Here is a 12908-nt window from a genome sequence, read left to right on the forward strand (position 1 = left end):
CCCATGTATAGCTTTTATACTTACAAATCGACAGAATGTTGTGCTACTCACAGAGAAGATGTGACACATCATACAAGCAGGCCAGGCTGTCATTGCCTGCTGCAGTGAGGTGTCCACAGGCAGGTCACCACGGAGGACTGTAAGTTAGGTTTGGCCTGCTTCTTTTATAGTCTACTGTTGAGATTTTAGTACAACAGATTCAAGACCTTGATATATTTTTTTGATATTTGGGGATGATAATTAGTGTTGAGCGAGTATGTTCTATTAACCCTTTCCCCGAGTATGCTCGGGCCGAGCTCCGAGTATTTACAGCTGCTCGGTGATATGGTTGAATCGCTCCCGTGTGCATGATTTGCGACTGTTTGACAGTTTTAATACATGTGATGAATGTCCATTTCTTACACATTCCTCACATGTAATAAAGCTGTCAAACAGTTGAAAATCATGCACACGGGAGCGATTCAACCATATCACCGAGCAGCTGTAAATACTCGGAGCTCGGCCCGAGCGTACTTGGACAGAACATACTCGCTCAACACGAATGATAATCCTTTACTGAAAGCTGTAGTGCTGACCCCAGCAAGGTAGGGTTTGAGAGTAAACCCTTGATAAGTTGCCGTTTTCTGTACCGCTGTCCATATATAGTTAAAGCAAATCTGTCAGCAGGTTTTTGCTATGTAATCTGAAGTCAACATGCTGTGGGGGTTAAAACACAGATTTCAGCAATGCCTCTTATCAAGCTCAGTGGTTTTGTTTGCTTCCAATGATTGGAACACAGGTGCCTCCTGGTCTGACTCTGCATCCTCCTGTGACAAGCAGCTCATGTTTATAGACATTGTATGTACAGAGCCTTGTGTGGGCGGGGTTAGCTTTCTCAGCTCTGCTTCATTACTAAATCTAAAAACTCAGACTACTATGCAGCCATTCTGACAAAGTGATGTAAGTGATACATCGTTGGATTCATCTCCTCTTTGCCTACATCATGCTGCTCTCAGATGAGGTAGCAAAATCCAGCTGACAGATTCCTTTTAACTACACGGGAGTATTTGTTTTACCTGTTTATTTAACAAATGTTTGCTATTGATTTGGTGTTCCATATTCTTGTGTGAATATCTCAAGAACAGTAGGTTCTAGTCAGCTGAAATACGGTTTAAAACCTTCTGAAGCATCCAATTTACCCATGTGCCAAACTCAAAAGCATACGGGTCCTATCGTTTACCGTAAATATTTGCTTTTATATGCCATTTTTTTGGCAAATATTTCTAGAACAGATCAGTCCTAGAGAGCTGAAACCCAATGTAAAACCTTCCAAAGCGCCTCATTTACATATGTGTCAACTTGGGGGCAAATTGGTCCAGTCGCTAGGCTGTAAATTAATATTTGCTGTCGTGTTCCTTTTTTTGGCAAGTATCTTAAGAACGCTTTTGTATTATGTTTTTTAGTGAGTAGGTCTCAGAGCTTAAACTTGGTGCAACACCTTCTGAAATGCCTTATTTACCTATATACTAAATTTAGGGCACATTGTTCCAGTCGTTTGGGCATAAATTAATATTTGTGGGTTTTTTTTTGGCGAATATCTCAAGAATGGAAGGTCTGAGAGATTGAATCCGGTCTAAATCCTTCAGAAGGGCCTGATTTGGGGCAGATTATGTACAGCCACATGACTGGACCAAAGAACGGACATCAGAAATTCATTTTTCTATTTAGAGAGATATGTGACCCACTATCTGACTGTAGTAGCATATACGAGGGTCAATTCCACAAGAAATACACTTTATCTCACACATTTCAGTTGCCAATTTTATTTGATAATGTTGAGAAAATGAAAAAATTTCCAACGCAGAGATGAAAGAAAACATTTATTGAATCAATGTCAATACTTCTCTGTAATATCTACAAGCCAACACTGAACTGACTTTATTCAAGAATGAACACAATGTACAAAAAGTATGCTTTGTTATAAAAATATGTCAATTATTTACTTCTTATTCTCTTGTTCAAAGAATGTGAAAATATTTTTTTGATAAACCTGCTCTTCAGACAGATTGGTAGTAGGATGATAAAAAGCATGGCGAATATAATCCTGGCACAGTCTGATGCCTTTCACAGAACAGTGTGTAATGCCACTGAACAGTTTATTAGGCTTTTGGATGGATCACAACAGTGTGGCCATTTTGGTCGGGTGAGGAGCAGATATCCGCACATTAATCCCACCGCTGCTTGTTCATCAGCTTTGATCTAGTGGGTGTACTGGAATTAATTCTCATTTCCCCCACTCTGATAAGCCATCTGTTGTGACACTGTATGGATAGGGTATGCTCGTCATACTAGACATTATACAGGACATTTTGGCGTCACAGTTCTTGACAGGCATTCAGTCAGAGTTACATTTAACATCCCATTTATTCAATACTGTGTTCGACGTGGTGCTGAACCTGGCCCGACGTGATCAAGTCATGCCAGCGCCAAGACACACCGCTTACATGATCTGAACACGGGACCAAACAACATGTATATCTGTAAACAGTGCAATATCAAAATAGCCATTTTTACAATGTGTAAAAGACATACACGTTTCGGAACCTGAGCAAAAGACATTTTACAGACGCTGTCAATTCACCCTGTATTTTAAAAGCCTCTTTACCTTTTTCCCTTGCCCTGGAATTTTCTCAACCACAGAGCAGCAGCCTACAATCATATATGCCTGTAAGAATGAATATGGTCTCGCATAGTCCTAAAGGAGAACTCCCAAAAAGGAAATATAAAAAAAATATATATAAAAATTCCATTCAAAATGGAAAATGTGAAAAAAAAGGCCACTGGGACTTAGAAAATCTTGAAAATTCAAGCACCACTTTTCTGCGGGTCCCAATGACAACTCTTCAGATGTGATAAAAAGAACGGATGTAGCTCACTATCAGGATGCACCGTCCAAATCCGAACTTCTACTATTAGCTAAAATGTGGACCGTGGTCCATTTCCCATTAGGGTCCCTAATGAGATATGTGACTTGGTGGGGGGTATACAACTATTTGTATTGTCACAGAGAGACGATTTGCCAGGCCACAGATAGCGGTTTCAACTTTTTCCCATTTGGAGGAAACTTTTAATTTTCTGTTTTGAAAATTCTCCTTTGAAGAACGCCAACTATGTTTTTTTTTTTTCTTAAAAACGGTCACCTTTTACCCACAAGAGACAGAAGCAAGTCACCTCTCGTTTTCAACAAGCTCTTGCCAGTTGCGGTAAGAAACATCCCTGGAAACTGAGCAACTCCACCAGATTATGTGTTATACGTGGATTAATCATACACTTATTGCCACTCTACCCGCTCTCCAATCCAGAAGTCTCTAACATTTTGTAACTTTGTAGCCAAATTTAAACTTGAGCCAAGGTCTGGAGCTACATTCAACTCAGAAATGGAGAGAGATGGTAGGAATTCGCAAAGAGTCTGCAATATGGTCACTTGCCAATCAGGGCATATTTTCATAACTCTGAACTTTTTAGGTGGGCTACAGAGCTGGGGCTCATTATCCTAATCCATAATAAAAGTCAGGGAGGAGTTACGAGAGGTGACTACACTAGATGTAGAGGAGGCAAGTATGGTTAACCTTCTTAAAAAATACTGGGGCCATTTATTTCTGATGTAACACCAGCTTTTGAGTTTCCTAGTCTCCATCTTTTCAGCACAGGAACTGGGTATACTTGATAAGCAAAATTAGTCACTTGGTAGCATGGGAGAGGGCATCTGCCCCAACTCTCCAAGTGTCATACTGAGCTATGGAAAACTCAAAACTGGATGGTAATGCTGTTGGCATGGCTCATGTGACCATCTCTCACATTGATGACTTATATTTCTGTCTTTTGTGGTTGGCAAAACCTTTAAGAACATTAGTTGGAATCCCTTTCTTCAGGTCATACAGTTGTAAATGATGGACTATGAGATCTATTCTAATCATAAATCTAGAAGTTATATTATATTCTCCTTTTATAAATTTCTCCATTTGAAAATAATTATCCTTTTCTTCCATCTATAGCTGTTTGTGCCAATGAGGTGTCGATTATGATGCGTGTGATCACTCCTGGAAGGGCATAATGTTAATATTGAGAAGCAGATTTTCATGGTTAGAGCAACATGTTTAGAAGATCACTGGCTTAATTTAAAAGGTCTAAAAACTGTCCATACAACGAATGGACTCTGCCATCAGCTGCATGACAGGCCAAGAGTTTGAGCCTAGACCGGAGGGATGGTTGCCTGTACATCATATGGTGGGATTATTGCAGGTAGTCCGACATGCACTATTGGCCACCTAACTTTAGGCAAGTAAATGGGTAAGAAAGCAGGAATGGTGATTCTAGTATTTCTTTAGAACAGACAAAAGCACCAACACAACACTTCATAGGTTACTACACTGGTTTACAATCTCGAGGTCAGAGCTTCCAAATAAATATAGAGAACATTTACAACAGAATTCCTTATGAGTGGAAGCGTTTTATTATTACGTCGTCTTATTATTATCATCCTTAGCGAGATCAGATTGGGGTAGACCTAAAGTGATATAGCTATACTCAGAGTCTTTACACGCATTTTCTCCTGTTGCTTTAGGAGGATATTTTGGCAGATACAAGTAGCATCATCTTCAGCAACAGGCAGTTTCCCCGTTTCTAGACCCAGCATTGGGCCACTGTACAAAGCAACATTACATAGCATGCAAGTCATCTACTTCACCGGCAGTCCAAATTTCCATAAGCATTGTGCTTGACGGTCCCAGGCCTTCTCAACATCCATGAGCAAAGGCCTGCATATAGCCATTAACTAAAGAAAAAAAAGGAGTGAAAAATGAGTGGATCTGCAAAATATGATTTCGAAGATGTTGCTATTCATTTTGGCGTGGACCCTTTGTGCCCTTTTGCGCTTGGTAAGACAGTCGGCACAAGCCATCTTCTTTTTTCACGTGGGAGTACAAATGCATCATCTTGCACAATGAAGAACACAGAAAGCAGTCACCGATGCAAAATGAGGGTGGTAAAGACAAAAGGAAGGAGAAGTAAGAACCATCCAGAGGACCCTAGAAAGAAAGAATGTAATAGATAAGTTCCCATTTTTATGACTAAACTGCTGGTGTGGTTTCCAGTCTGTCACTAAGAGCAGAGCACCATTGAAGCGCTCGAAAACTGAATTATATTATATATTAAAGGGGTTGTTCAGGCTTGTGGTCTGCAGTCACTATGAACCAGCGCTTGTGTATACAGTTTAGAAAGCGCTGACGGCGCTTCCTCATCCAGACACAGTGATCATGTAATTGTTGATGTAAAGTGGGAGCAGGTGCTGCTGGTTCCTAAAAGATACAGTCAGCTCTGCTATACAGGCAGGAGGCGGAATTTCCACTGAAACTGGGGCTAAAATACCAGCCCCAGTTGCAGGGAAAATCAGCACTAAAGTGAATATATGTTAAAAAGGGAACCTGTCACCAGGTTTATCCCAAGTGAAATAAGTCCACCACCTTTCAGCCCTGATATGCAGCCTTCTAATATGCTGTATATATGCCCCCAATCCGGCCTGTAAGACAAGAAAAATATCTTTTGTAATACTCACTTACAAGGCGGTTCGATGGGTGTTGCTGTCTTGGTTCAGTGCCTCCTCTTTTCTAGCGAAGCCGTCCTCCTTCTGTGCTTCATGTGGATGATGCGTCCTAAGTCATCCACACAGTGTCCCCGGCATCTTGCTCCTGCGCAGGCGTACTTCTCTGCCCTGATCAGGACAGAGTAAAGTACTGCAGTATGCATGCTCCAGGACTCTTCGACCTTTCCCGATGCATGCGCACTTCAGTACTTTAAGAGAAAAATACGCCTGCGCAGGAGTGTGATGCCAGGGACACTGTGTGGATGAAATAGGACCAGTCATCCACACGAAGCACAGAAGGAGGACAGCATCGCAAGAAGAGAGGAGGCACTAGACTAGTGGTTCTCAACTCCAGTCCTCAAGGCCCACCAGCAGGTCATGCTTTCAGGATTTCCTTAGTATTGCACAGGTGATGGAATTATTACCTGTGTAATATTAATGAAATGTTGAAGACATAATCTGTTGGTGAGTCTTGAGGACTGGGGTTGAGAACCACTGCTCTAGACCAAGACAGACGCCCATCGGACCTGACCGCCCCATTGGAGGAGTATAATAGAAGGTGTTTTTCTTGTCCTGCAGGCTGGATTGGGGGCATATATACAGCAAGGTGCTGGTCTTATTTCGTATGGGACAAATCTGGTACAGTGTGTAATACAAATGAATAAATATACATACATACACACACACACTAATATAGTGTATATACAAAATATATTAACAAAAACACAAAAAGTCATTCGGGGACCAACCTGCACGAGTGACTAGTTGACAAGGCCAGTACCCGTCGTCTTCTCACCACTCACTCCACATGAGTGACTCCCTGCATGCATGTATATATAGTTAGAGGCCTTTTCGACTAGTCACCTGTGTGGCTTGGTCCCCAGTCCGCTATTAAAGTATGTTTTTCTCTGGAGCACCACAGCATTTTTAGAGTTAAACGTACATGGCTGAAATCATACAGCCAGTTTTCCAACCCATATTGTTTGATGCCACATTAATAGGAAGTGGTGGGGCCTTGGTCCTGGTGGCAAATAAGCCTCTAACTCAGCATTTCAGAGTTAAACATATATGGCTGAAATCATGCAGCCAGTGTCTGATACATGCTGCTCGTGGATCGGGCAGCATATATCAGCTGTCAGGTTCCCTTTTACACTGGCATAGTGAACACAAATCAACGCTCGTCTAAAGAGCTTTATACAAGGACCAATAATTGTGATCTTGCGTAAAAAGAGCTTACAAACACTTATTTGGCTGGTTATTGAGCCATGTAAAAGCCCTTTCACGTATCCTAAAACAGTACATGTTTTAGGATACGTGGAAGGTTATTGAAGCTCACATTCACTCAAAATACATTAATGCTTCACATACTGACCAGGTTATACTAAGGTTATCCCGCTTTTGTATCTACCAGTTGCATCTGGACATTCGCAGACATGTTGCCACCATAGCCGCCCTTTGACTGCATTTGGTTTTGGATAGAACTCACCTGCAATATGAGAAAGAAAAGCATTACAGAGAGCAATAATATTCTTATTTACTGCAGAATCATTAGTCTCCAATGTACAGTCCAATCTACAAACAACGGATTCGAAATGGGTTCCAGTTTCTGACCTGGAAAAGACTACCAATGCTGCCATTTTTTGCTGCACATATATGGAGGATCCTGGGCTGGTATCCAGAGGCTTGTGCCCATTTGCTATATCAGTTTTTATAGTGCTGCATTCTTTTGAGGATATAATTTAATATATTTTTCTTCTATACACATTAAAATACATATATAAATACACACATACATACAGTATAAAAAAGGACATGAATCCGGGATAACAACAGTGATTATAGATGAGAAATTGCTCTCCTGGTGAGCGTTGTGTACCCACAACCACAGATGACACTTTGAAAAAAAACCACAAAAAGGAGAGATGAGTGCTGGAGGAAGAGAAGGGGTTAAACCTGTGCTGCAGAATGGACATGTGGAGCCAGAAACTTGATGAAGTAGGCATGTAGTTTGTTGTCAACGCGTTTCGAAGTTACACCAAAACTACTTCTTCAGGACAAACTTCGGAACACATGGACAAATTACAAAGTTTCTGGCTCCACATGTCCATTCGGCAGTGCAGGTTTAACCTCTTCTCTTCCTCCAGCACGCACACAGTGTGTGTATGTTTCTTTTTTACTGATAAGTTTAGTGAAAACTTTTTTTTTTTTAATGAAACTGAATTGCAAAAATTATTTTTAGCCCAAAATACATGCATTTCAGTAAAAAATTAAAAATACCCTAGAAGTGAACAACCCCTTTTTAAGATTCAGGGTCTGTGAATTACCACCTTTTGGGTCCCCTTTGTGACCATAACCTCTATCAGTATGATGTAAAATATATAAGTTCCATAATAATAATAATAATAATAATAATAATAATAATAATAAAAAAAAGGATGCTTTGCACTTAAGTTATTTCACCATCCTAGCTACTAATCTATGAACTTGCATTCATAAATGTGAATTTGTTCCAGTTTTTACCTAAAATGCAGCGTTTTAAAACTTTTAAAAAATGCGCACAATTTCTGGCAAAATCTACTTCTCTACTTTGCCAACAAAAAAAATGGTGGGCAACAGCTCCGAGAAGCCATAGTTTAGGCCAACTTTATTATCTGGAGTTAGGAAAATGGTGCAAATATATGCAAATTACCAATAAATTGTCATGATGGTGGTGCCGCTTGCCTGCAGAGTCACCCTGGCTAGTCCCCATCTGAGGCCAGTATACCTCAACCTTCAGCCATTTGTGTAGCATTAGATGGCAAAAATAAAATGAATGGCTGACAATTGAACGCAAGGTCCACCAGAGCTGGAGCTGGTTTGTAAAGGCGTTCCTCTGTTGTATAGGGTGGTCCTAAGCAGAAGGCTTTCTCCCTGTAGGACATCCATACATATGACATATGGAAAGGGGTTGTCATTCACCTCTACTAATAGGTGGTGGTCCCAGATGTGTGGACCCCAACATAAAGTTCTAAGGTGGTAAAACCACTGCATTGCCAATCTGACAGAAAACTGGAGACAAAGCTTCATACTGATCACTGATATCAGGTACAAAAACACACAAGGAGTGTAAATTTACTGCCTAGACCCATCATCCAGCTCAGGAAGATGCCGCTGTCTACAAAGCTCAGCCCACCCCGGTATTTTTTGAAACAACGTTTTATACTTACAGAATTCATTCCGCTAAATACATCCCCTGATCCTACATGTGCAGTATGAACAAAGTTTGTGGGTTCTCCTATCATACTTCTGTCGATACGCCGCCTCCTTTTCTGTAATGAAAGAAAGACATGCAATGATACATTCTGGACCAGTCACATGCCGCCCCACGCCTATGAAAATAAATGGTGTCATAAAAATGTTAATTATAGCTACACGCTTTGTAGGCTGCGCCACAGTTTGCTGTGCCAACTTTGGTGAGTGTGGTCACTACAGTTTATGCTCTATTCTTATAACCAGGTTTATGAATACCAGCATTTTTTTTTTTTGCAAATTGTCCATCCACAAATCTGGACGGTAAATCTTCTCGAATTCCGTCCCCAAGACTCTCTACACCTGCTGGATCTTTGCAAGAAGCAGCATTGCCTTCAAAGAGCAAGCAGTTTGTAATGATCGTACCGTGCAGATGAGATCCGCAAGCAAATCGGAAGCAGATGGATTTTTCGCAACTTGCTTATTGCTGTTTTTGTGTGTCACAATGTAACCGCATTCATTTGCACTAGGCCATCATGTAGGAGCGGCATACAGTGATTTTTGGCCATGCAACCTGTGTGGTGTCGTCAAGTAGCATCAGCCTACAGAGCTTTTCCACTACTTTGATATTGATGGCTTACCATTTTGGGGAGATGTCCAACACACAGCTTCAATGGGAATAGAGGCAGTAACTGAGAAAGGCCACTACACAATGTATGGGGTTGTGCTGTTCTGACTGTACTGTACATTCAACCACCACAGGAGCTGCAAACAGCTGAACAATGGGGGTGAAGGGTGTCAGACTTATCCTTAGGGCTCGTTCACACCACCGATATAACAAAACATTGGATCAACGTTATTCTATGGGGCCACGGACATGTTCGATTTTTTCATCAGAGTTGGTCCGAGGAAAAAAAAAAATCACAGCATGTCCAAGTTTGATCAGATTATTGGATTGCACTTGGCCATGCAAGTCAATGAGTGCGTGGAAATCATCAGACTGCACTCAGATAACGTCTAAGTGCAGTCAGATATCTGCACACTGGCACAATGTAGAAGACGGGAGAAATTTTGCTCTCCATCTTCTCCTCAGTGTGCTCAGATGTTCTCAGCCGAGTGATTCGGATCCCGCTATGCTGACACTCTGATCAGAGTTTGATCAGTGTTATTTGCATAATCGACCTGATTCTCTTGGATGAGAGAATCTACGGCCATCTGACTCTAACCTAAGGATAGGCCATCAATATAAAGTCCAGGGCAACCTCTTTAAGGGCAGCATAACTTGTCAATCACATGAGAAGTCATTTTTATTCTCTTGTATAGGGCACCTCTATTTTGTGGACAGTGTCAGCTGTGTAACAAATCCATCTTCTGTTCCACTTTCTTAAAGGGGTTATCCACTACTAGGACAACCCCTTCTCATTTTCCATGTTTCCCAGGGTTGAAATAAAAATACGCATACTCCCTTCCGGTGCCGGTGCTGTTCCAGCAGTGGCGACACTCGTGTTCATGGGGCTCATGTGAGTTTTTTTATGTCACGTGAGCCCTGCACCCAATCGGGGCCGGCGTCACTGTCCCTGCTGTCAGACGTATAAGTAATTGAGAAGTGAGCAGCCTGCCACAGCTCGGACTTCATCTCAATTACTTACATTTCCAAAGTTGGCAGTGGTGATGCCGGCCCTGATTGGGTGCAAGGCTCAAGTGACGTAACAACCTCACACGAGCCCGTGAACGCGAGTGCAGACACTGCTGGAACAGCGCCGGCACCGGAGGTGAGCATAGGTGATTTTATTTTAAATGGGGGCAAACATGAGGAATGAGAAGGGGTTGTCCTAGTAGTGGACAACCCCTTTAAGCGTATGTGCAGACATTAAGTATTTGTTGCAGATATTTCTGCACTTGTCTCTTGGCAAGAGAAATGCTGCATAAAAAAATGTATGTTTTTTTTCCCCATTCATTAGAATGGGTGAAAAAAGCTGAAAGGAATGACATGCTGCAGGAATGAAACGGATTTAAATCTGCAAGAAAATAATAAGCTGCATGTGCACAAGACTTTACAAATCTTATTCACTTTGCTGGAACAGTAAAATGCTGTGGTTTTTTTTGGCATAAACGCAAGGTATGAACATATCTTTATACTTAATTACTCTGGATTTTTAAGAGTACAGATCTGATGATTGCAAATGGCTACATACAGTATCATTGCTCTACTCTGTTTCACCAACACTTTTATACATGACCGGCAATGTGTACACACTAGATAGGAGGGATTCATGTGATTAAGGAAACAAAAAAGAGAATAAGGATGTCCTGTTACACAAGATTAAATAAACTAGCAGAGGTCATGGAAAGTTGCAGACTCCTGCATAGTGGAAAATAACATAACCATGGTGCAAAGCCGAGAACTGCACCTAAATATAGCATATACACTTTACACAGAAATGCATGTGGAATTATTAAGAAAATACTAATAAAAAACAAAACAAATACACTCTGCTCCTCCTCTGCCAGGAGTAACTGGAGAAAGACCGGTTAGGGCTCTGATCACACCTGCTATAGAAGCTACATTGCAGATCTTGTCCGATGCAAGCTGCGCTATTTTTCACATCAAAATAACAAGATCACAATGATATATGAAAGACCCCATTATAATAACTCAGTGCGATGTGTAGGGTATAGGTGGTATCCATCATATGAGAAAAAGTTGCACTGTGCCGTGGTTCCTTTAATAAATGGAAGAGTGTTTTTGTTGTGATATACCACTAGGATTTGCAGCATTGAAATTGTAACGCCAAGAAGGAATAGTCATGTTATTATGGAAATCACAGGATCGATAGACATGTTAATGATATGCAAATGAGAAGAGAATATGGAAACAATATTTTCAAAACATCTCTATATATTCAATACCATGTATGAGAGCCACACGTAGAAATACACACACTTCCACGGCTAAATCAATACAACACTGAGCAGGTCTTATACCTGGAATGAAGTCTACAACTGTCCGACTACAGTACAATAGGTCACCCCAAACCATGATCCCGGGAGGAGGACCACTGTGCCAATCCCTCGTGAAGGCCTCTTCATGGTGCTGACTACTTCATCTTCAGACCAATCTCTGGCTATCATTAAATTTAAGATATAAGCGGGATTCATCGTTGAAGAGGATAGACCTCCGTTCCAGCCTCCACTGCTACCCTTCTAGCTTCCGGCCTCCATCTGGAAACCACTGACAACCCCATGAGGAGGCCTTCACGAGGGAGCGTCACACGGATCCTACTCCGGAGTTATGGTGTGGGGTTGCAGAACACGCAGCATTCAGTTTAGCAGAATATTCCTCAGACAACCATTAATAACCTCATCAATAGCAGCTAAGGTGTGTAAGTGCGGGGTTTTCAGCACATGGTGATACTGAGTAAATTGAAATGCTTTGAAAATGGTTTCCATTCTTACATCAATGGCATATGAGTAACATGTCTATTGATTTCTATAATTCCACAACTTTTCCTTGTCGTTGCAATTTCAATGTTGAGGAGTGTATATAAGGGAAGGCGATGGTAGTTAAGCTGTTTTTTTTCTTCTTACTTTACATGAATGAGGCGGTGGAGAGAAATGAGGGGCCGCAGCTCCTTCCTTCTATAAACTAACCATGGTCTTCCATGTTTTTGTAATTACGTTATAAAAACAAAAAGAACATCTTAGTAAGACTTATATTTCCAAAAGAAGAAATCCATAGCTTTCAAGTATGACCAATAATAAACATATGTAAATAAAATGCTGTGCCTGAAATCCAATATGACAAGCCCCCCAGGACCGGAGACCTCCATACTAATGTGCTTAGGTCATAGCGGCACTTCATAGCAGAGCTCAACATCACTCCGGAATAAATCATCAACCCAACAATAGGACGGCCAAAAAAGAAGACCTTAAAATGTGGGGCACGTTCTGCTGCTACCCTCTCCACCACATCTCAATCGTGGTTTGCACTTATGGCTTTTATTAGGGCAATTCTTTTATAAGTTTCCCAATGGGAGACCACTGTCCAATATATGAAGTC

General features: G+C 41.2%; 1 protein-coding gene across 1 annotated transcript in view; it reads right to left on the reverse strand.

The window, feature by feature from the left end:
• Nucleotides 1-1846: 1846 nt before the first annotated feature.
• CDC42SE2 (CDC42 small effector 2) overlaps nucleotides 1847-12908 on the reverse strand; it is a 114430-nt gene continuing 103368 nt past the window's right edge. The window contains exons 3-5 of the mRNA XM_073671025.1: nucleotides 8827-8928; nucleotides 6993-7106; nucleotides 1847-5066 (exon numbers count right to left, since the gene is read on the reverse strand). Coding sequence (XP_073527126.1) covers nucleotides 7008-7106; nucleotides 8827-8928 — 201 coding nt within the window. The 3' untranslated portion in view covers nucleotides 1847-5066; nucleotides 6993-7007. The remainder of the gene's footprint in view (nucleotides 5067-6992; nucleotides 7107-8826; nucleotides 8929-12908) is intronic.

This window comes from Phyllobates terribilis, unplaced genomic scaffold (assembly GCF_046119375.1).
Source record: "Phyllobates terribilis strain yellow unplaced genomic scaffold, ASM4611937v1 Scaffold_1__5_contigs__length_1240528914, whole genome shotgun sequence".
In the NCBI taxonomy this organism is placed as follows: domain Eukaryota; kingdom Metazoa; phylum Chordata; class Amphibia; order Anura; family Dendrobatidae; genus Phyllobates; species Phyllobates terribilis.